This window comes from Agelaius phoeniceus, chromosome Z (assembly GCF_051311805.1).
Source record: "Agelaius phoeniceus isolate bAgePho1 chromosome Z, bAgePho1.hap1, whole genome shotgun sequence".
Taxonomy (NCBI): Eukaryota; Metazoa; Chordata; class Aves; order Passeriformes; family Icteridae; genus Agelaius; species Agelaius phoeniceus.
The window spans coordinates 24,501,629-24,527,080 of record NC_135303.1 but is presented as its reverse complement, the minus strand read 5'-3'; the positions used below and the strand labels follow the sequence as shown (position 1 = coordinate 24,527,080).

The 25,452-nt window shown below is 41.1% G+C and overlaps 1 protein-coding gene across 1 annotated transcript in view; it reads right to left on the bottom strand.

Moving 5' to 3' along the window:
- The window catches only part of TRPM6 (transient receptor potential cation channel subfamily M member 6), an 83,343-nt gene that overhangs the window by 10,653 nt on the left and 47,238 nt on the right, over positions 1 to 25,452 (bottom strand). Inside the window, exons 26-31 of the mRNA XM_077172164.1 lie at positions 24,201 to 24,333; positions 21,350 to 22,485; positions 20,527 to 20,639; positions 19,490 to 19,616; positions 12,660 to 12,710; positions 899 to 964 (exon numbers count right to left, since the gene is read on the bottom strand). Of these exons, the coding sequence (XP_077028279.1) occupies positions 899 to 964; positions 12,660 to 12,710; positions 19,490 to 19,616; positions 20,527 to 20,639; positions 21,350 to 22,485; positions 24,201 to 24,333 (1,626 nt within the window). The remainder of the gene's footprint in view (positions 1 to 898; positions 965 to 12,659; positions 12,711 to 19,489; positions 19,617 to 20,526; positions 20,640 to 21,349; positions 22,486 to 24,200; positions 24,334 to 25,452) is intronic.

Genomic DNA, 25,452 nt, shown 5'->3' with positions numbered 1-25,452 from the left:
AATTCTCAATATCGCCATGGCTATATTAATTATCTACAGCAATCAGGTCCCAAGAAATCCTATGATGCTACAAGTATCAGCAATTAGTTGCTGTGAGACAAAGTATTCTGCCTATTGAGAAGGCAGCATCTAGATATCAAGAGTCTAGAGGCAGACCTTCTGCTGTTGTAAGTCAATACTGCACAATATTTTCAGAACTCTTCCCAAAAATTTATGGATTACGCTCTACCATTCTTCAGTTACAGCAAAGATTTTTGTCCTTGACACTAAAGACACTAAAAGTGTTCTGTGCCAGATAAAAGAATAATGCTCTTTAAATCACTACTTGATTTTTCTTCTTGAAGGCATATCCTATACATAGATTTACATATGCATCTCTGTTTGTGTCAGTGTGTGTGTGAGAGAAACAGAAAGAATGAAGTTATCAAGGTTAAGGGGAAGCTTCTGGCTGTCTTCAGGTATCCTAAGGATGGATATATAGAAGATGGAGTTAGACTCATCTCTGAGGTTGACAGCAGTCACGTGAATACTAACAGATACAAGATACAGCAAGGGAAACCCCAACAAACACAGACAGAAACCCTGGATTCATGATTAGGTCAATCAAACAATGGAAGAGGTCAGCCAATGAAAATGAGGAGTCTCCATTTATAGAGAAAATCAAAATGCAATTCACAAGTGCCTCAGCAATCTGATCTCAATTGACCATGGAAGGACTTGGAAAAGGTGACCACCAAAAGTCCCTAACTACAGCACAACTACCATTCTATCTTGTTTTGTCTCTTTCAGAAAAGAAGAACTGTCGAAATAAATCCAAGACAATTTCTCAAACACGGTTTTTAAAAGATAATGCATCAACTATTTATAAAGCAAACATAAGCTAGAAGTTGGTACTCACCAAAGAGCTGGACTGGTGTAAATGGTATGGTCTGAGCAAGTCTCATTAAGTTGTTTCTTTCAACAGCTGCAAAGAACAAAGATTTCACTGCTAGATTGAATAAACAAGCTGGCTAAGTTTCAAAAATGCTTGGCTGCACTTTACTGTAGTGTGCAAAGTCAAGGAGGAGGCAGCAGTGTGACACTGTGTCACATCTGATCACCATTTGCTTTACCCGGACAGCAGCTCACCTTTGCACACTGTTGTATTTCAGGAATGATATTCCCCAATCTGGTGTTCCCACTGAAACATGTCAAACCATGCACCGTTCTCTCACTCTTCCTCCTCCCCCTGCCCTTGCCTCTGCTGGGGCTGCAGAGGAGAACGGAAGGCACAAAGGCTAAAGATCATGGGTTGAGATAAGAACAGTTTGCTGGAAACAGCAGCGAGATAAGGCAATGAACAGCAGCAACAAACTGATGACAAGGGGCACAAAAAATGAACAATTCACATGGAAAACCCCTGACAAGACAGACCTACCTTGAACCAGAAGGGACCCCTGCTCCCCAGAAGAGATTCCCTTCCCCCCAAGCCTTGGCAATGACCTGACATAGTAGAGAACAACCTCTGGGCCTAGCCAGGCCCCTGGCTGGCTTCTGCAAGTAATTAACCCTGTCCTAGTCAGAAACAGGAGAGAAAGATACCAGAAACTCAGCTAGCATTAAAGCTTTGCATCTGGAATCATAACCCAGATTCCAAATTCAGTCATTACTCTCACACAGGCTTCAACAGGTTTCAGTCTCTTCTACAGGATTAACGTCAGTGTAATTTATAGTGACAGCTGACAGTCCAGGTCTCCTTTAGACATTTCAGAAGTTAATATACCCTAGGAAATGGAGATAAATTCTTCACTTTTCCTCTTTTAAGAAACCAAACACCCTTCAACAACCCGGATGCAACTGCCTCAGGCCTCAGCTGTACTACTTGTCCATTTAGGGGCAGGTTAGGTGTAAGCATCTGCAAGACCCTGGAGATGTGCATTCTAAAAGAGAGAGTTTTCAGTGGTGATGAGTGAGAACTAACTGGTGACAAAGACGCAGATTTTTAAAACCAACCAACTAACAAACCAACCAAAACCAAACCCCAGAACAACTGGAAGGAAATGCAGGAGGTGAGCTGCTTTAGTAAGATATTTCTTGATACCCAGAAGCCATGAAATTAGGTCTGCACTCCACTTTTTCAACCCAAGCAAATTAGGTTTGTTTTATTCAATGCTCTGCCAAAGCAAACTGGAGAAGGAAGTCTCCTACACTCTTGGGGAACAAATAATGAAACTATTTTAGTCGGTGGAGAATTAAAGAGTTGCGGCAGACTGGCACTGTAGAAAAGACTTCAGTTCTATTCTCCCATGCATGATGATGGTTAGCTAAAAGTCAGAAAGCACTCAGGTTTACCAAATTTTGTCAAGATAATTCAACACAGATTCGTTTTCCTGTATCACCTACACCTTTTCCCTAGCTGATACAAATAGTAGGATTCCACAGAACTCCAGTCACTTGCCAAAAAGAAGTCAGATACACCCTTCTTCTGTACCACGTCCTTCATGACCAAGCCACACACCTTCCAACTATATACATAGATAGAGATGTATGTGTACATAAGCCCTGCTATGTCCATAATCAATGGCCAAGATATCTCTTGAGTTCTTTGAGCCCATGCTGTGGATTCTGTCTGTCCTAGATGTCTTCCAGGGCAGGAGGGCTGGTGTGCTGTCAAGTGGTTTCAAGCTTCATCACGAGCTCATGACCACTGTATCTGGAGCAGTCCATACTCACTGTCCATGGTAGTTATGGCACACAGTGCCAGTGTCATTCAGCAACCAAAAATACACACACATTTTGACATTACAGACTGTTCTCACTCAAAAATCAAATCCCCTTCAGGTACACATCCTGTTCCCCATGCATCTACATTTCTCCAAAAGAGCAATCAGGTCATTGAACAAAAACATTCCCATGGGTAGGTTTGCCTTTGCTTGAGACAGGCTAATGCAAACTGACTTCCAAAATATATTCTTTATATGCATCACAGGGTCTTTATCCCCTTCTACAGTACATGAAGCTTTTGGTTGAGCTCGATTGGTGGAGCCTCTAGTGTTAACTAACCAGGTGGTTTTTGCTAAATCTAGATACTAATATTTGAAAATCCCACCAATGTGGTTTGTAGCAATCCATTTTATTGTTCAACATTCCTAGAGGCTGGTGCATGACAGAGAACACGATACCCATTTTGATACTGTACTCTCTGACCCAGAGTTCTATGAAGCTATTTTTGAAATGGGCCCTGTTGTCTGACTGACCTATTGATGGGGTGCCAAGACAGTGTTCTGGGCAGTGGGGTGAGGCACAGGGTGCATCTCTGCCATCCAATGTTTTTCTCATTGTATCTACATAGAGCTTGCCTTGGCACATGTGCAATACAATGCCAGGCCTCTCCATATTTATATTTTAACCATCATCCCCCCATACCACAGAGGCTTTATCCCCTTTTCATTTCAGCACATTTCACAGTTATCAATAATGTCCATGGTTAATAGTGTCCATGGTTAATCCACCCCTCACTCACAAGCCCATCTGTATTGCTGCATCTCTTCCCTAACGACCTGGGGTGTCATGGGCCCAATGAGCCAGAAATAATCACCCTTATGATGCCAGCCCAGGTCCACCCACGACACTTTATTCTTGACAGCTGTGGTGGTTTGACAGGAAATGTGTTTTTTGGGATGCTATGGTTGGGCCAATGGATGTTCAGATTTTATATTGGCATCTAACATGGCCATTAGGACATGGATCTGCCTCTGAGAACACGGGGTTAAAAGTAGAGCTCTCCCTTGGGAGGCTCTCTTGGGTTCTGGTGAGGAAAGAGTTCGGGTCTCTCCCCCGTCCAGCTGCTGCTGCTGGGCGGGGCAGGGGAGCCATGCGGCCGGGTGAGGTAGGCCGAGGCCTGGACCGAGAGGGGAGGTGAAGAGGCCCCTGAGGATGGAAGGGTGGGAGAAGTACCAGGAGGCATCGGGCAGCCCCCCCAAGGGAGAGAGAGAGTACAGCCTGTGCCTGGGACTGTGCTACCTTGAAACTTGATAACATGTGCCAGCAGCAGGGCTGAGAAGGAGAAGCAGAGTGGGGAGGAGGATGCAGCGAGAAGGTGTCCGGCCGCTGTGGGAGTTCCTGAGAAGGCAGAGTCCGAGTTTTTAACCCTTTTTTTGGACAATGAAAACTTTACAGAACATTAACCTTTCCTAGAAGAGAGATAGAGATGAAATGGAATAAGGAAATGTGCAAGTGCGAGAGAGGTCTGGGCGAGTGAGAAATAGTGGAAGAATAGAGAAGAATCCTAGTGGGATGAGATGATGGAGTGGCTTTTGCTGGACTCTTTTTGTACAGCCATGGACAGAACCATGTTCCTTGTGATACAGAGACTGCATTCTAGGGGGAGGCAATGCCTCAGAACCAAGAGGGTTCAGTGTGGGTACCCCTCAGCCCCAGGTGGTGAAAAAATATGGGGGGGACAGGTGTCCCAAAGGTGAAACTGTGCTCTTTTTGGAACGGGACAGAGCATCCTTAAAAAGACAACCCTAGAAGCAGCTCTGGTCCATGTTCAGTGGTGAGAGCACTGGACATGAGAGCAAGAGGTCACGATGGCAGATATACTCTGGGCGGTGCCACGAGTGACACAGAAACACACGAGGCTTCAGCTGTGTTTCCAGGGGAAGCCCATGGTACAAGAAGGACTCTTCTTCTCTTGATGAACTGAGGATGGATTGTCTGAAGGGTGGTGCTGGACCAAGAGTTGGTGATTTGGGGAATAGATGTATTGTATTGGAAATTTGGTGGGGGGGAGAGGAAATGTATTTTTAAGGTTTTCATTTTTCCTGTGTGTTCCTTTTTATATATAGTCGTAGTGTAGTTAATAAAGTTTTGTTTTCTTTATTTCTAAGTGGAAGCCTGCTTTGCTTATTCCTGGTCACATCTCACAGCAGAAACCAGGGAGAGGGTACCCTCATGGGGGCACTGGCATTGTGCCAGTGTCAAACCATGACAGCAGCCCAATCCACCTGTCCATTGTTTTGATGTTCTTCAGCAGCCCAGCCCTTGGGGGTGTGTGCATCTACACGATGTGCTTTTACAGCAGCTTCTCTGATAAGCACCAGTGTCTTCCCAGAACTCAGCAGCCCACATGGGTTTACCTCTGCACTACCTATTTATCTTTTTCCATTGGTCCAGCCACCCCTGCAGGGCATTTACTGCCATCCACAAGTCAGTGCAGAGGTGCAGCACTGGCCATTTCTCTCATTCAGCAATATCTAAAGCCAGCTCGATGGCTTTCAGCTCTGTGACCTGACTTGATGCACCTTGTCCCCCCATAGCTTCAGTGACTCACCGTGTAGGACTTCATACAGCAGCTTTCTGTTTTTGATGGGAGCACCCTCCAATAGAGCAGGGAACATCAGTGAAGAGACCATATAACTTCATTTTCTGGTAACTGGTTAAATGCTGGGACCTCCTCAGCACAAGTCACCTTTCCCTCCTCTGCTTCCAAAGATATTCCAAAATTTTCATCTTTGAGCCAATTTGTGATGACTTCCAAGATTCCTGGGTGCTTGGGATTTCCTATTGAAGCTTGTTGTGTGATCTGAGTGATGCACTTATTCCATGTGTCATCAGTGCCATGATCCGTGGCGGGACTTTCCTCTCTGAACATCCAGCCCAGCACTGGCAGTCAGGGTGCCAGGAGGAGCTGTGCTTTGGTGCCAAACACTTCTGAGGAAGCTCAAACATCTTCATGAGCTGCCAGGGTCTTTTTCAGTTGGAGTGTGGTGGGCCATGAGTCCTTTGTATTCTTGACTCCAGAACCACAAGGATCATTCTCAAGCCTCCATGGGTGCGTTTTGTCAGAGACTCCAGGAAGGACCATTCTCCTCATCTGCAGTGTAGAGCAGTTTTCACATCTTGTCCAGTCCTAACTGGCCCAAGGGCTACTGCTACAAATTAATCTCCTGTTTAATTTGTTTAAGAGCTTGTTGTTGTTCAGGATCCCATTTGAAATCATTCTTCTTCTGAGTCACAAGATAGAGAGAACTCACAATCTGACTCTAATATGGACTATGCATTTGCCAAAAATTCACAGTATGTAGGAGAGTCTGTGTGTCCTTGCTGCTGCTTGGTGGGGACATAGCTGCTATTTTGCTGACTATGTCCATTGGAATCTGACAATGTCCATCCTGCCATTTTACTTCTGAAAACTGAATTTCCAGCACAAGTCTCTAAACCTTACTTTGACTTATGGCAGGACTGGCCTTCAGGATGATTTGAATTATCTTCTCCCCATTCTCAAAAGCTTCCTCTGCTGTGTTGTCTCACAAGTTGATCTCATTAATGTATTGCAAATGTTCTGGAGCCTCTCCCTTTTCAGAGCAGTCTAGATCAGTCCAACGCAAATAGTGTGGCTGTATTTCCACCTCTTGGGCAGCTGGTTCCAGGTGTACTGGACACCCCTCCAAGTGAAAGCAAACTGGACTGCCCTTTACTGCTAAAGGAATAGAGAAAAACACATTTGCAATATTGATGGTGACACCACTTTGCTGTCCTGGACTCCAGCTCACACTGAAGTTCCAGCACGTTTGGCACAGCAGTGCACGGTGGTGGTGTGACTTCCTTCAGGCTGTGGTAGTCCACTGTCAGTCTTCATTCTCCACTGACTGACACACTGGCCAATTAGGGTCATAAAAGAGTGAGCAAGTCTTGCTGGCCACTCCCTGACTCTGCAGCTCAAGAATCACCTCATGGATGGGGTCATGGAGTCCTGGTTGGTGTGATATTGCTGATACTGCACTGTTGTGGCAGCCATCAGTACCTGTTCTTCTTCAATCCTCAGCCACCTCACAGCAGAGGGGTCCTCTGAGAGACCAGGCAAGAGGTTCAGTCGCCCAACTTCCTCTGTCTCTACGGCTGTCCCAAAAGCCTAATTTTTGGGTCATTGAAGTACCCTCTCCTGAGGCAATCTGTGCCCAGGATGCACAGGGCTTCTGGGCCAGTCACAGTGGGGCGTGTTTGCCATTGGTTCCCAACCAGAGTCACTTCAGCTTCCAGTACAGTCATGTGTTGGGATCACCCCGTCACCCCAGAAATAGAAATGGATTTTGCCCCTCAATATCTTGATGGCATCAAGGTACATTGTACTCTGGGGTCAACTAAAGCCCAATACTCTTGTGAGTCTGATGAGCCAAGGCCATGACATCCACAGAGTCCAAGAGATCTGATTGTCCCTTTCCCCTGGACGAGGAAGGACCTGGCTGAATGAAAGACCCCTCTAACTCTGGTCAAAGAACGGTTCACTTCTTGTAAATACAAGCTGAAAGTCCCTTCAAGAGGACTGAAAGTAACACCAGCCCTCCTATTCTGTCTGAGGACATTCTGGAAACTAGAGTGACATTTGGTGGTTGTTCTTCCTTTCAACTCACATACTTCAGCTGCTAGGGCAGAGGTGGGTTTTCCATCCCACTTCTTCGTGCCCTCTCCATGGTCACACACAGAAAAAACCCAGGTTGCCTCATGGTGTGTACCCTCTCTTGAGTATGGGGGTACTTGCTCCCAATAGCAGAGACTCTGGTCCATACTGGTAAGGCATGGTAAATTTCCTCTTCATCTTGCTTGATGGACTACTAGGCAAATTCACAGATGAAAAAAAATGGAAGGAGATGTTGACTCTCTCAGTGGCAGAGAGGTCCTCCAGAGAGACCTTTCCACAGCCAAGGTGCAGGCCAGTAGGGTGGAAAAAAAGATGATCTTCGTATTGCCAGAGCTAGGTAGTCACCATTCCCTCACACTTGACAGAAGTTGCCACTGAGAGTTTCTGCTCTATCCTCAATCCCTTTGTGAATGCCCACATCCTGGGACAGGGATCCCAGCTGATTGGTTGCATTACCATAGAGTTTCATATCATGGGCTGTGATACACCAACACCAGAGCCACCAGGTCAGCAGGGACTCTCCTGACTGGTGGGTGAAAAATTTTCACATACCTTGTAGCTAGGGGATGATTTTCTCCATTTCTTCTTCCCATTCTGAGGGCCCTGCTTCCTCTTCAGTATGCAAACTTGTCTGGGCTTGAATTTCTTCTTTTGTATAGGAACAACTGGTACCATCATGGGTTGTTCCTGGGGTTCAGCTGAAGTTTGAGTGGCCACATTGCCTGTTGTTCTGCTTTCCTCTTCTTCCCCCTGAGGGTGCAGTCTAGTGTTGAGAGCAGTGTCGGATAAAGAGTAAACAGGGCCCTGGACATTGCAGAACTCTCTGTTTCTCTGTAACTGCCACAGCATTTTTCTTTCAGATATTCTGCCACGTTAACAGGGTCCTGTAGTTGTTCAGGGGTGAACTTCCAAGCCATTGGAGCAGAATAATCCTTCAAAAGCTGGCCCATTTTCTCCCACATCACAGACCAATCATGACTATCCACCCTCAGGGTAGATCTCTGAAAGGCCCTCTTAAGAATCCCTTCTTCTAATCAGGGTGTAAGACTGCACTGAAGAGACCTGGCAGACTTAGCAACAAAAGCATGATTTCCGTAATATCCAAAGGGAATTTAAAATCCTCCAAAGCTGTTGTAACAGGTCTCAAGAAGGAAAAAGGAGTGAAAAGCTGGGGAAAATAATCCTTCCCTGTTCTGCTCACAGACTGGGTACAATTATTACAGAAACACAGTATCATACAATATGCAGAGGGACCCATTAGGAAGCAGACCCATTAGGATCATCAAGTCCAAATCCTGGCCCTGTGCCTGAGAGCCACACTGTGTGCCTCCAAGTTCTTGCGAGCTCTGTCAGGCTTGGTGCTATGACTGCTTCCCTGAGGAGCCTGTTCCAGTACCCAAACACTCCCCAGGTGAAAAACCTTTTCCTGATATCTAGCTCAAACCTGACTAATTAACCTCTGACTCAGTTTCATGCCAGTTCATTGAGTCCTGCCACTGGTCACAAGAGTGAAGAGATCAGTACCTGCCCTTCTGCTTCCCTCCATGAGGATGGTGAAGACAGCAGTGAAGTCAACCTTCAGTCTCCTCTTCTCCAGGCTCAACAGACAGCTGCTGACCTCTGCAGCTTCTGACAAGGCTTCTGCTCCAGGCCTTATGGCCCTCTTCTGGATGCTTTGTAACAGCTTAATGTCTGTTTCATGTTGTGGTGCCCAAACTGCACACAGAACTCAAGGTGAGACCTCACACCAGTGCACAGCAGAGCAGGACAATCATGTCCCTTGACCAGCTGGAAATGCTGTGCCTGATACAGGCCAGGACATGGTTAATGGTTTCCTAAAGGCAGTGCCTGAGGTAAGGATAGAAGACCAACACTGAATATACATCACAAATGACCCTCACTGCTCTTGAAGTTATCATTTCATAAGCTGATATCACACAGTTCAGCAACAAAGCAATCCTGATCCCTCTCCCTGCTCTGAAAAGGTGTGGGAATCCACAAAATTAGAGGGAAAATTAGAGGGTTTTGGGGAAAGCTGCAAAAGGCAGGCCTCAGATACAGCAGGACTGTGAGTAGAGCTAAAGCAACAGCCATGAGTTAGGTCAGAAAAATTATTTAAACTGTAGAAAAGGCAATGGCAAATACAACAATGGCCTGTGTATTAACACTTGTCTGAATAGCTCCCTAAGCTGCAGAAAGTTTATCTAGCAAGATATTAGGAAGGTTAAAGCTTAATAATGGAGCTCTGTGCATTGCGTTTTAAGCCTCACAAGCAGGTATTGTATTTGAAATAAACAAGCATTGTTTTAACCAAAGGTATGTGTGTTTATGGTGATTGAACTACTGTCAATATGCTTTTGCTTTGTGTGATTGGTCAAGAAGCTTATAAAGTAAGTTGTAACATTAAGTTTCTTGGCCTGCTGCCTGGATTGTGAGCTGCTGGCATCTTCCCATGTAATGAGACTGATGCTTCCAATGTAATGAGACTGATGCTGAAAAATAAACAGCTCGAGGCACTTTCCACAGCAGCCCCATCTCGTTCATGTCTGTAAATAACCCCCCTTGCCAGCATCAAAAAGGAGCACCTCATTGGGCACATAGTGCCTACACTGAAACATACAGGGTTAGGTTACAGCATTGTGACATACCTAATACAACAAGTACTTGTTTACCACCCACTCTTACCAGATCTGTGGTTATCTCAGCTCTTCATGTTTCACGTGAAACACCAAATAAGGTTGTTGTGGTTTAGGAATGGTGCTCCCCACATCACTGTTCCCACTGAAACATTCCAGACCAAACACTGCTTGCTCATTTCCCTCCCTCTCCTCCCAGCTGTGGAATGGAGAGGATTGGAGACACAACAGTTAAAAACCATGGGTTTATATAAGGTCAATTTACTGGAACTGACAAATGGAAACAGCAATGAAATAGGAAAGTGAAAGTAACAGCAGCAGAATTAATAACAGAGGGTACAAGAGAGGCAAACAATTCACACATGAATACTCACTACACAGAAACCAACAAACAAGTGAACCTCCACTACCCCAACATGAAAGGACTCCCTTCTCCATCACCAGAAAATTATGTGAATTGGTACTGAATAACTGTCAGGACCTAGCCATGACCCCATCTGGCCGGATACCGACCCATCGTATCTCACCCTGTTCATAAATTCCCTCCTTCCAAAGAAGCAGGCTCTCTGGGAAAGCCCCTTGCAGCCTGCCTAGAAGGACTTCTGCTATCTTCTCATCCTCCTCCTTTCACAAAGGGCTGCTTCTGCATCCTGCTCCTGCCAACTCCAGTACAGCAACACACACTCACACTGTGCTGATGAGATGCCTTGACTCCAGCTGCCTTCATTGTCTGTCTGGTCAGGGTTAGAAGCACCTGAAGATTTAGCAAGGTATGACAGGAAAATCCAGAGTTCCCCTGCACAGAGTACTGTTTCTTCATTCAGGCTTCTTGCCAAAAAAACCATCAGTAACATTGTTATATCTCCCTAACTTGCAGCATATTTCTCAGGCAAACACCTTCAAAACTTCAGAGAGCCAACCAAATCCTTATGGATTTGTCTTTACCATGACTGAGGTATCAGGAAGGGGGAGGGAGATGTAAAACAAGGCATTCCTAGAAGTAGGAAGCAACCTGGATGCCACTGTTCTGACTGTCAATGGATGAAGGCAAAAGTATCGCCCAAAGCAGAGAGTGAACCAAAGCAGAGAGTTAACCACAGCAGAGCTGTGTTTCTTTGCAGAGGAACAAAAAAGCCATGGTAACAAACTCTGGAGATTATGGAACTTAGGGAGTTTGTCAGCAGCTATCCTTCTTTTAAGATTACCTCTTTAAGCAAGATGTAATTGGAGATTATTGAGTCCAGAAGGGCAGAGCAAAGGGCACCCATGACACATCCACCCTATGAACTGGGGTCCCCATTTGAGAAGATCTGTACTTCATACTCCAGCTTAAGGTTGTTTACACATACCAAATTCAGCAGGAGTTGGTTACTATGTCTGAACAGTGTTGGAGCATGCACTGAAAAACAAGATCTTCCTTTGGTGCTGCACTAAGAGCACACTGATCATGAAATCCATGCATAGCAGGAAGAAGGATGTGAACAGAGGAGCTGCTAAAATCCATACCATCTGTCAGACCCTGCCAGCAGTCTCTCTGGAACTTTGAGAAGCCATGTGACATGGACATGCAGCAGCTGCCAAACTTGGGACAAAGATCTAGTTCTTTTGGGTATAAAACTGCAGAGAGGCAGGATTATATTTGCTTTCTCAAATTGGTAGCAAGAATAACACAAAAGCAGTAAATGGTACAGAATTCTATTGCAGGATTTTTGGGCCTAGTTGGCTAAATTCTGTCCTAATTTTCCTGCAGAAAGAAAACATACACTGAAAACCTCTGAAGACATTTGTCAGCTCAAAAGGGAAACCGCTTCCATCTGTGCTAAAAAATCCAACATCAATTCAAATAGCCCGCCTGACAAACAACAAATCAATACCTGCAACAATGCCACCATGCCAGAGAAACTATGTCTCTACAGTTGATTGCAAGCCAGGAGGTGTTATTCCCAGTGAAAACTCTCTACATTTTGGACCTAAGAAGGCTGCTAGCCGTTTTGGTTTATTCCAGCCCTGCCTGTCCCGGAGGCCAAGTCCTGTGGGCAATGGTGACATCTACTGGCAATTTCTGCTCTCTTCTCCTCCTGGAAAACTGACATCTAGGCCTTGTGGGAAAATCCGTGCAGACTCAGCCTGGGGAAACGCAGGACTGCAGGAAATTAACATTCAAAGATTTATTCCCTGCCAGATTTTCGGGAGTTCATAAATATACAAACACAGATTAGGTAGTACAGGACCAATTAACTGAAGAAAAGAACTCCAGAAAGTACCAAGGAGGGTTTGGGAGGTGTGAGGAGACTGACAGCTATAAACAAACTAGTAGTGCCTCTTCAGCCTGCTCAGGAAGCTGACTTGTATTCATGATTTCCACTAATATCTTGAAAGTGATTATCTACATTCTGCTCTGGATTTGCCATAAATACCCAGAATGAAGCAATTATCAACAGAAAAAAAAATCAAAAATCCTTTCATTGGGGTGTTAGACATGAATTAAGACAGAACCTTCTTACCAGTGGGCAATTGTGCAAGTCCTCAAAATGAAAATCACAGTGGATGACAACGGGACAACTAATGTTTGTTTTAATTTTTTAAATTCCTCAGCTGTCATTCTTGTGTCTCCTGCTTACCTGAGTAGTGAAGATGCAAATCTTGAGATGTTTTCAAGCAGGAGAAGATATCTGAAATAATGTTTAAAAGATTGTTGTATTAATTATTATAGCAGACACAAATGCAGTATTTTTAAATTCCTTCCATCCCAGAGTTTGTCACAAAACAGATTAATCAGAATTGCTGACTCAGCATTCTAAAGAGGAGAATTACTTTGGATATGGGATTTAACTACTTTATCATGCACTGTATACTGCCAAATATACTTTAAATATGGGATTTAACTACTTTATCATGTACTGTATACTGCCAAATTTCAGTTGTCAGTGTAATGTAGGCAGACGACTTATTTATTCAAGGAAATTGTGCAGAAAATCATATATTAACCTCAAGGACATGTTAAGCCAGCTAGACCCCATGGATATCAAAAGCATTTTACTATCCACTGTGCTTCATGGCCTCCCAAAGACATGTTTTCCAACTCCATCCTCCATTAAGTATTCCATTAACTGTACTATTGCACCAAAACTATAATAATACTTTCCCATTAACCCACAGCATCCAAAGTGCTGTTAAAATATAAGCAGACAAACATTTTTGGTGGTTACATATGCTCAGACAGATCAATTTTGGTCCAAAAACGTTTGCTTTATAAAAAAGCCTTTTTAATACAACTAAGAAAAAGGAACACATTTTCATTAATCAGATGAAATAATTTTGTTGTCCTGGAAAACCATAATTCAAAATGCCAGATTTCAGTATCTATATATACTGTACTACTATTAATTTTCAAAAAATTACATAATCAAAACAATGTTCACCAAAATTTTTTGAACTTTACACTTTTCTTCTTGGTGTATTCCATTTGCTTTTAGTCCCTTATCTAGTTAAAGAGATCTTACATGAAAACATCTATGGATACTGGGGGAAGGGTCAGCATTTTTCACTCCTCTTAGTGATTCAAAGTCCCTTGTGATTTTTTTCTTGCTGGACCCATCTACTTTTGCAGCATTTTGCGTGTTGCATAAAAAACAAAACATGAAAAGGGGCCTTTTGAGAATAGGAAAACTGGATTTTAATCAAAAGAATGGTGTGCTCTAGAGAGCAGCCTTACAACTCAGTTTGCTTGCAGCGGAATGCTTCAGCACTGCAGTGTTCTGGGCACAGATGGACCCACAAAGAGCATCACTTGCAGTGGAGATAAGACTAGGAGCAATTGATTCCTGCACCACAGCTAATCTCAAAAAGAGATAGGTGCCAGCTGCTCAGCCTCTTACGGCTAAGTGTCATGCCAGGAAAACTGGGATATGAACAAAAACACAACAAATACCACACTAGCACTCTGCTTTTGAGGAGCAAACTGATTCCTCACTAAAACCTTGAATTTCTTCATTAGGCATTTCATAATAAATTCAGTCCTTCACAGATTTCGCAATTCCAGGTAGACAACCCAACTAGAAGTATTACAAATAATTGCAATTTGAAAAATCAAGCATACATTAAAAATCTTATAACTTCAGACATACACCCTGGTTTAACCCAGGAGATCACTTGGACTGTTAAGGATCAAAGCAGCAGCATCTTAAAGAGTTTCTTCCTGCTGAAAGGACAACATTACTGGTCAGACTAGAGTGAAAATAAATCTTTTTCTTTTAAGATTATGCAGTTGTTATGAGAACAACATGTTTCTCATAAAAAATCATTCACTTTAAAGTAAAAAATTAACACAGGAAACAATGTCTGTGCTATAATCTTCAACTACAGTAAATTAACTTCTTTTTGGATTTTGTGCTTCAGAATTGTCTTCATGAGAATTGCAGATGGGAATTAAAATGAATGACAACCAATAAAAAACTTACTGTCAGTTTCCTCTGGAGATCTCAATCTGTTTAAAAGCAAATATTTGATATTTTAATCCAGCATTTATTTCTGTCATTAAGCAAAAACTAGTACACATGGATCATATGTGACTCAGCAATCTTAAGGCAAAATAACCCTCAGTGCAATTTTGTTCAACAAAGCCATGAGCAAACAATCTTCAGGCATTGAAGAACTGACAAATTTCTCTACGTGTTTCTTTCTCTGCTTTATGTTGAACTGCTCTTGAGTCTGCACTGCTATTCATATCTTTTACACTGCAATAGCAGTATCAGTTACAGAGTTTTCAATCACACACACAACTGCTCGTTTTTAGTCAATGCTGAGATGCATTAACAGTTACTTTTGTCATTACCATTCCTCGTACAAGAACATACTTTTAAAATTCATAAGAATTGGTGATTCTTTGGATTAACAAGTCTGATTGCAAAAGCACTGCTACATTAAAGCAGTCTTTGTTACAGAGCACAGAAGATGTGATTCACCCCATAGACCAGAGATATCCCACTGAAGACAACAGACTAAGCAACAGATTCAGGCCACTCAACAGCCCCTACATCCTGCTGGTAAGTGTGCAGTTTGTCTACTCTCTATAAATGGTGGGGTGTAAAAAAAGAAAAAACACCCTAAAAACCCCAAACCCACAACAGCAGCAGAACACCCAACCCTGCTCCTCTGGCCCAAACACACACAGAGTATGCATAAAACCCCCAGTAACTCTTCTCCCCATGGTGAGATGTGACAGCTTTTTAGTATCTTCTACTAATTACCTGCTCAGTGCTGAAAAGAAAAAAAAAACCAAAAAAAAACCAAAAACAAAACAGAAGTCTAGAAGAAACTGATGAAAATAGGAAGGAAAAGGAACATAAAGATAGCTCTGCATGTAGCAAAAATCCTACTAATATTATGATAATGATTAATCAATCTGGGAAAAAAAAGCATCACAAGAAAATGGAAACCACTTGTGAAACCAGTATACTTTTAATAAATATAATCAAAGCTTTATAACTTCTGAAAATGCATGAAGAAAACTGAGCTAAATATTTAGTAAATGTACAAAAGAGATGAATCAGTCAATGAGAGAAGTTTTCAGGAGATGCTAGCATTGCAATTACTAAAAAATAAAACATGCAATTGCACAGCAAAAGAAAATACAGTTTTTCATGCTAACTAGATTGGAAAAAGGGCTAATTAAAGATGCTATGGCCATAGAACCATGGAATCACCAGAGAATCACAGAATCATTAAGGCTGGAAAATACCTTGTAAATCATCAGGTCCAGCTCTCATCTTAGTGACAGAATTAGAAAATTCAATTATTGTTAGAATTAGAAAGGGTGTCTATTCCACCTAAAATCATACACTTTTTTAAATGGATCTCTTTGATCTCCATTAGTAAGATTTCCTTTAAATAAACTTAAATACACTGAATGGCCTTAACTCTCCATGTCTCAGGAATTTGTCATCCTGAGTATATTGCGGAACTGAAATGGAAACCTGCAGACACTACAGACATCTCTTTCTGAAAACCTGTGGTGAATATCTTAACATACTAATGATACATACGAGGAGTTCCTGTTCAGATTACTTTTCTTGATATTTCCAGATACGCTATTACTGAAATCCTAAAAAAAGAAAGACACTTTTACCAGTAAAATGTGGACATCTTTATCATATTCACATTGCACAGCTCAAGAAGGTACAATGCTGAGAACAATTGTTGATATGATTTTTGTTAACATGAATAATGACCCTGACAGCAGGTGTATCATAGCACTGCCATACCTACACTAAAATGGAAATAACTTGCTCACATTGCCATTTTCCATGTTGTCTCCAGAAATTTGAATTAAATACTCAGGTCACCACCTATATCTCCATACACTCACAAAGCTGGTTAAAGGTCTTCTAATAGGCACAGTATTAGAGAACTTTCTTTATGTTGGAAAATTCCAGTGTAGGCATAACCTTTACTGTTGTTGAAAATAAGCCCTGGAACAGAAGAACGTAACACACTGAGCAGCTTTCCAGGGATATTTAGATCACATATTTTCAAGGTCTTATATTTAAAGAAATGCTCAAATAATCTTTTAAACTTCAAGCCATATTAGGAAAAAATGGGCCAGCCAGGTCCTCCTAATATGGTAGTAAGAAATGGAATTTTTCTTCTCAATAGTATTCACACCAATTTCAATCCTCAAAACACACACACACAAAAGTTTAAGGACAGCTAAGTTTAAAGATGAATCAAGTAAAATTCAACTTTTAATTTAAACTGAAACTTAAATAAACTTTAATTTTTTAAAAATTTCTCTTATATTTTGAACATGTACCTTGCTTTGAAGACGAGAAAGTCTTTACCAAAAGCTGCCTACACACCCCTTCCTTTGCTCTCTGCTTCCTATCAAGTGGGATTTCTGAATCCCTGGTATGCCATGAGTGAGAAGCTTCACTTTCAGAAAGATACATATCTTTAAAATACATTATTCTCCAAGTGGAACAGTTGGATACAGAAACTTTGTTACATCTCAGTGTAAATATAAGCTTTCATAGTCCAGACAGAGGCACAACAATTCAGTGGATACTGGAGGCTGTACCTCGGAAGAATAAAGAATTTGAAGTTGATGTTTCAGAAACAACTGTTTTCAACATAACTCCAATACTGCTATTAATCAGCAGAATGGGTTCTTTTACAATTTAAAAAATATCACACTTGTGTCTTATCCGAATATATCTTAATATGAGCTATGAAACACCAGATTACTTGGTTACCTCACAGAGTTTTCCTGACTTTATTTTGCCTGGCTGCTCCTGTGATTCACAATTAAAAGATGTATTGATTTTGAGTCCAAGTTTCAGTTTTACAGAATACAAAATCAGTAAATTTATTTCTATTTCTCTCTCTCGTCACTTTTTCATACAAAACCCCAACATTTTTTTAAATTAAAACATTAAAGCTCTCATCCAAGGTATATGGGATTCAAGTTCCTCAACACTCAGAACAGCATAACTGAAATTACCTGTTTCATTTTTATTCCTAAAAAAAAGAAAATGACAACATTTTCAGTAAAAAATAAGCTAGTCTTTGAAAGAACTCCATTTTAATAACCAAAAGTCCTATAAGTGAAATCCACAAGGAAGGGTGCTTTGGTGCTCTTGAAAAGAAAGAGGAAAGGATTCGCTCACATTTCCTTTTCTTAATTTATTCTTTGGTAATTTCCTTTCATTCCTCTGAGATATTCCTATAAAATTTAATGAATGGTACATTTTCTTTGATTAGCTATTCCATTTCTTCTATTAGCTACATAATTTTAAAACAGGTAGTGGTTTCCACAACCCAGATTCCTGTTCAAGTCTTCAGGAAATATAAATTGGTCTAGCTCCATCAAATTCAAGGAGCCTATATTAGTTTTCACACAGCAAGAGAAACTTTAGATTACAGAGCTGCAGATTAATTCTGGTAAATAATAAAAGACAATTTTTATAAGACAATGGTTAAAAAATCCATGCTTTGCAATTATTATCAATATTTATCCACCCTTTTGTAAGAAACGACTGTATGGAAAAGTGAGTGCTATGTAGTTAACTCTCCATAATTTTCTTCTAATCCATTCTGCCCATCAACAAGTTCAAGACCAAGTTGTGTGCTCACTCATTGCCTGATGAAACATCAACACGTGTTATTTGTGGCTAAGCTCATATTCAGAACCACTGGACGATTCAATAATTTAATGTTGTATTTCAATAATCTTAGGAGAGTATTAGTAGAGCTGCTGTTAAATTATTCATTTACTTCCACATGTACACTGTTCCAGAAGAAAACAAAGATTCTCATCTCTCAAAAAGGTATGTCATGACAAAGAAACTCTATTGGCAAATCCAGGCATGACTGTAGAGCTACTGTGGGCTCATCCCAGCCAAAATTATGGACTACGATGTGTAATCCTAGGTCTTACCTCTCGAGAATGCCTCAGGTAATCACAGAATGGTATGGTATGCCTACCAAAGTCTGGATTTTTAATTTTCTGGTGCTTGTAATGGAGACGTTCCAAACCTAGTCAAAAGAGAAGCTGTCAGCTATTTCGAGAGGGTAAATGAACAATTCTATTGCTATAAACTAAGTAGCTACACAGTGTTATAAAATAAACACCTATACACCATATTGTCCCAGTAAATGTGTAATGGGTTAAAAAAAACAGTGATAGAATTTCATAGGGCTAAACAGACTATTTCCACCTTTTTCAGCAGACTTTGGAGTACAGCCCTCCTCTGAGGGCTGAATGCTGAGTGGTAGTGAGCCACAGCTCTGTCTAGTACTTCTCCCAGCAGCTCACAGGATGAAACCAGTGAGCCACATCATAGCAAAGCTGAAAGATGAGATGAATGATGCATAGAATGTCTGAGAATGAAAGAGATGGATGACATGAATGACATGACATAAATGAAGGGTCAGAATGCCATTCCTTTTCACTCCAAAAGAGACAATACAGAATTAACTTCTTCCCTTTGGAGGATATGTTTCTGAGCAATGAGAAATGAATAATGCAGGCAGAGGATCTGCCAGCAAATACAGTATTACGGCACTGCCTGTGAGAGTAAATGTCCTGAAAAATAATGAGTTTAATTTTTTGCAATTAGCCAGGATGCCACTTTGGAAGATGTTACTTTAGAAGACACTTCAGGAGAGGAGACAAAGACATCATTCTTCCTACTCATTCCTAAGGATTAGCACTCAGCTATCTCCCATGGAAGACAGGCAGTGGTCCCAAAAAGATTCACCTGATCTTCCATCCATCCTATGACTCTTTTGCCTCTTCAATGTTGCATAAATTATCAAGACAAATTAAGTCTAATTCCATAAAAATTATGCCATAAGGTGAAAATGGTGGATGACACTTGGATTTTCTGAATTACATTGACTGCTTCTTTTTGAAAGCTGTTCTGAAATTCACTTTGTGTAACATGTAACATACTTAGCTGACTGAAATTAGACACGGTGAGCCAATTCTTGCTGTGTTTCTCCTGCTCATCCCAGATATTGATTTCTGCAGGCTCTGAGTTCACTTGAGTGTTCTGGGGACAATCATCCACTCTAATCACCTGCCAAGACACAGACAAAACAATACTGAATTTACAGGATGACTAGTATCTCTACAGTTCCTCTGACAGCATTATGATGTGGCCTTTCAGAGCACCTCTGAAATGCCAGTGAATGAATGAATGTACTCCCAACTGAGAAACAGATTTTCCCAGTTTTGTTACAAAGTGCAGAAGACATGTTGCTCTTGTCTAGCAAGTACTGTGGTCTCAGACTCTCTAAAGGTATTTGAACCTTGAGACCTAATACCTTGAGAGATACTAGATTTCAAAGTTCAAGTCTTTGCTGACGTGTATCTTATGTAAATAAACTAGCCTTCAGTATTAATCTCATTAAACAGTGATAATTCTTTCCAGATAATGAAGACCCTAGAAATTTCTTTATAGGCTCTAGAAATAGATTTTTATTTATGAACACACAGACTCAGTTGCAAAATTTGCCCCACACCTATACACAATCAATATACTTTCTGCAATGTGCTAAATGTTTGATGGATTCAGAGAAAAGTCTATGGGACTCTTGCAGGCAGGAGAAAATGTTATGAGGCCTATCTTGCCTGAGTACAGTTGTAACCCCCCTGGATATGGTCACTGCTTCAGTCTAGTCTAGATCACAGGAAGCCCCCACAAGTTCTCCTGAAAGCTGAAATGCAACAATGATTTACATTTGTGAATCACCACAAAATCAGTATCAGCATGATATAACAAAGTCCCTGGATGGCAGCAATTCAAAACAGAAATCCCACACATCCAAAAAAAAAAAATTGAACCAAAACTAGATACACACAGATGCTGCAGTTTGTGTGCAGCATTTTAAATGTTTGCATTTTCAATTAAATGACACTGCAGAACTGCTCTTAAGGAATGAAAAAGACAATTTTGGGATACACAATTCTCTTGCATCTGCCCATACCGGCACCTGAAGAGGTTTTTGATTCCTCTTTCCTCTCCCAGACTTTCTGTCTCTGTTTTGCTGTTTTGCTTTTGTTGCCTCACTGTGGTGTAGCTCACAGGATCCTAAAGATTCTGCAGGAAAGAGTAAAAAAACATCTTTGAGCTATAGAATTTCTGTTTACCAAGGGAAAATCTGATAGGACTGACAACTGGCAGATGTCTAAAGCAACCTGAGAAAGAGTTGTGATAACCAAACTCAGTACTCAAGCAGTTCCATGAAAAGATGTGCACCATCACAAGATATAAAACAACTAATGTCATCCATCATGTCATACTCTTCATAATTAAAACTTGAATCTGATGTATTTTAACACTTGGTAAACAAACCTGGTGGGGGACAGAGAGGTATTTAGACTGACTACAGAAAAGTATGCCTTTTCATTCTCCATGCACCCATCTCTGATACTGCTAATATATCTCTACAGGATCATGAAATGTATTTTGATTCCTGCAACTCTGTCTTTGCATCCCCAGGGCAAGAGACTTCCCCAGAGTGAGCACAGTCCTTCTGCCACCTGGCTGTGTAGCCACAGACATGGAAATTCCATGAGATGGGGCAGATCAGGGTGGCTGGCACACAGGTGTGTTGCAGCTTGGATACCAGGCACACTTTGGATATTCCCAACACCAGACCCACACAAGCAAAGTGAAAGGGTAACTCTGGACTCTCAGCTCCCATCCTCCACTGCATCTAATACCTTCTGGGTGCAAATGAAACATTTTTGTGATGTCTTGGACTCTCCAGTAGAAGATACTGTACACATTTAATGTTTTGTAATTACCTCCTATGGCCTTGCAGACTTTTCCTGATCTCACTTTCTTAGGGAACGGTAAGCTGTTGCTTCTGCAGAAACTCCAGTCCCTCCAGACAGGGCTGATCCAGAAGGAGATGCTTCTCTTCAGCCTGTTCTGAGAGATGCTGTTGCTGGGACATGACTTGACAGAGTTGTAGGAGAAGGACTTCGAATGAATTAACTGGACATGCCTGGTGGGATTGTTCTGGCAATTGTTATCCCTGTCATAGGAGGAATGGAGGCACAGGACTTTCTTCTTTGAATCTGAGATGAAAACTCCTTTTTCATCACCTTCAAAGAATCCCCAGTTCACATAACCACCTTCAGTTTCTTCCCTGTCATCACAGGGGGATGCTACACTTTCTTCAATATCCAGTGGTAGCTGGAGATCAAGAGGATGATCAGCTTCTGCAGCATCAATCTTTTCTGATGGCAAATGAGTAACAAAGTCTCTCTGGCTCCATTGGCAACCTTCTGTCTCTTTGCCAAGGAAGCTGATACCCGGCAAGTTTTGAGGAACCACAATGCCACTTTGCAGGTCATCTCTGAATCCTTCAGCCTTGTACTTGGCAGCAGTATTCAAAAAGGACAAATTTAAAGTGACATCCTCAGGAAAAGACCCTCCCTGATGGTCAGGGGGCACCAGCAAAAACTGCCCATACCTAGGAGTCGACTTAGTCTCAGAGGATACTCCTGAAGTGAGTGTATCTGTTTCTATTTCTACCTTCTGAGAGCTGTCTTCTACCACCTTGTTACCCTCAGACTTCAAGAGTTTGCACTCTGATGGAGACTGAGTCCTTACCAAGCTCCGTAAGAGGGAGGGTGGCATGCTGTAATAGTGGTATTTCTTGTCACACAAGCCCTCCAGGCTGCTCAAGGTCTTGGAATAGAATGCATTGCTCCAGCTATGGGGCAGCTTCCTACAGGTTTGATGTTTTGTGTCAGCCAGTAAGGCTTCTTCCACCTTCAAGGTGTCTACAGCAGAAAGCACTTTCAGGATGTCCACTGTCAGGGCAGACAGGTCTTGCAAATGTCCTAGCTGGCTGTCCAGGGAGAGTAAAGACTCCTTGATATAAAATACCTTCTCATGCACTTCTTTAAGTTGTTGAAACATCTCTTCCACTCTAGGTAGAAAAAGAAAACATAACTAAAATACCAAAACATAGATCTTTACATCTGTTGGAGAGATAATGAGAGAAACCATTAATAAATTTCAAAAATTCAGCATTTCAAATGGGCGTTTTTTTAAATTGTGACTTTCATTGCCGTTAATACCTGTATTTGACAAAACCCAGCCAAACTGCCAGTGGGTTTCTTAAGGAAACAGACATTTTGCTCAAGGAATATATATTTTAAAAATTGCTTACCTAGTAATACCCATTCATTGCCATAGAACTACTAAAACATTGATGGCAGGTTACATTGGGTATATGCATATGAATACATACATATATGCAAATGAAGTATACTTATGTCAGCTGGACATCCTGATTTTACACTTCTTGTGCAAGCATGAGAAGGATAAGACTCACACAAACTCTTTAATTTAATCTTGCATTGTTCAAATATTAGAGACTGCTGAGAAACAGGTCTTCCCAAGAACATATTTGGCCTCCAGAAGCAGATTCTATGCATCTTATGGCATTGGTTATCTTTAGATAAAACTGAACTGCCCAAAAAACCAAAGACTTATTTATTATCCTCAAATACCCAGTGAAAAGTGCAGGAACTTCTTGGCCTGGAATTAAATCATTTAACCAAATCAGTATCTTCATATTTCCTGAAGATCTTCTCTGTTACTTTATCACTAAGATAATGATAAGTTATCTGCAGGCAATATGCAGTAGTAATTTCTTTCCTTCGTCACGGAGTAACTAAAATATGTAGTATTAAGGCATTACCATATCAAATCAAGGACCAGTGTTCCGGAACATTTTATTCATCTAAATTAATGTATTGCATTAATGTCATGCAATGCTGTGAAGAGTGTTTCCTTTCCAGATATATATTTATCCAATAAATGAGACCTTCTTGAAGTAATCAATTCTGCACTTTCTGAACAAAACTACTTATTTAATTTCTTTTAGAGAGGATGTTTCTTGGCTTCTGTGTTGAAGAAGCCAAGAAAGTTATTTGTGTTCAACTTCTGTGTTGAAGAAGCCAAGAAAATTATTTTGCAGAAAATAATGTTATGTTTTCTCTGGCAAAACAAATTTGTTAGATGAAATTACTGTTGGCATTCAGTAAGACTTTTTATAGTGTTCATTTTTTTTAACTGTTCCCATTAAACTTAATGGTAGATTTACCAATGATTTCAATAAAAAGCTTAATTAGGCCAATACTGACTGTTTTGAAACCCATTTGGTAGTTGTGTATTGACATGGTGTAAACCAAGACACTGTATTGCAAATAATGCTACAATGGTTTGTTTGCAGGCTGTTTCTGTAAACAGCAATTATACCCAATCACGAGCAATACTCTCGGTGTCTGTACACTACTAACCTTTTAAATAAAATTACATATTGTATGCTGTTCTCTGGCTTGCTTTTGTAGTGCTACCTGATCTGCACAAGTGAAACCAAGCAACACCTCTCTGTACCCCTTTAACCATGTGCACACTGCGCAGGTCTGGGGATGCAATTCTGTCAGCAAGGCTGCCCAGACAGATCTGACATACACCTCAAAGAGATGCAGATACAGAAACAGACACAGATCCATCAAATTAACAAGGCCTATGCATGTTCAGAGTGGCCATAGCCAGCTTCAAAAGCATGAACTTATCAAAGTCTTTTTATATGACAAATTTATACAAAGAACATAAATATGTATAAAAACACACCTTTCTGTGGTCAAACGGATCCTTTCACTGCCACTGGAACTCAGGTTTTCATTCTTTTCAAGAAAATATTCTTCTACACACTGTTCCTCAAAGTCATGGAGTTTCTTTAACTCCTCATCACTGAGGTAGAGCTCTGAATAAAGGAGGTAGGAATCAGTATGAAGCATGTTAATAATTGCAATCACTTATAAGTATGCATAAGGAAAAAAAAATTTTAAAAAATCCCATCGAAAAACTTGTTTACACTCCCTCCTTTGACAAGAATGAATCAGGCCTAAGTGCATGAATTTGGGCTTCGGTATAAAGACTCAAATACATGAAAATGTGTGATTTTGTCTTTCCTTACATAGGGAACAAAACCACACAGACAAAAATTCCAGTACACTCCTCTTTAAAGCTTCAAAAATACAAATCTGAATGGCTGCTCACAAAGATTAATTTTCTCACAAATTTTTTCCTGTACTCTGTTATACATATGTCATTCATAAGACTTAGATATGAGCATGCAAACCTTACAAAACTTTCACTCCATTTTGGCCCAGGCATTCATTAGTGCTAGTCACCTACAACAATTACAGTCCATTCAGGTGCTCAAAGCTGCAAAGCTTTTTTTTTTTTCACCTGATTAGTTAATACGCTCATATCTATAAAACATTCAGATATCCTTGATAAAAGTTCATATGTACAAAACATTAAGACCTTCCACCCCAAGATTATTGGGGAGAAAAAAGCATTCAGAAGTTTAAAAATCCATAACTTGGGCTGCTCATGGTGCTATTCTTCTAGCACACCAAGACTTCTGAGAGAGCAGCTCCATTACAAGGCAGTACAAAGAAATGCATATGGTGGAAAGCTGCTTCTCTGGCTCAAACTCCACATTTTCCAAGCTCCTCTTTTCTGTCCTTTTTTATGTACCAAAGTCCTCACTGTACGTGCTAGAGAGGTGCCTGTTACAAGCAACAAGGCAGAGTTTGCTACAAGGATGTAGTACTCAGCTGCAACACACAGCTCAGCAGTGAAGACCCCCCTCACTCCAAATGAGACTTCATCACCTTCCAGACACTTTTTTCCCTATTTGACCCGTGTTTTTTCCTCCAAAATCTTACTCTGTGTCTTGGTATTGATTTTCCACAGGGTGGCCCTGGGTACTCATTGTGAAAACCAGTTAATTATAACAACACCAAAACTAAAGTAAGAGAAAGCTATCAAGCAAAAGTGTATAGAAAAAGGTGCCCAGAGGTGGCTAAACAGA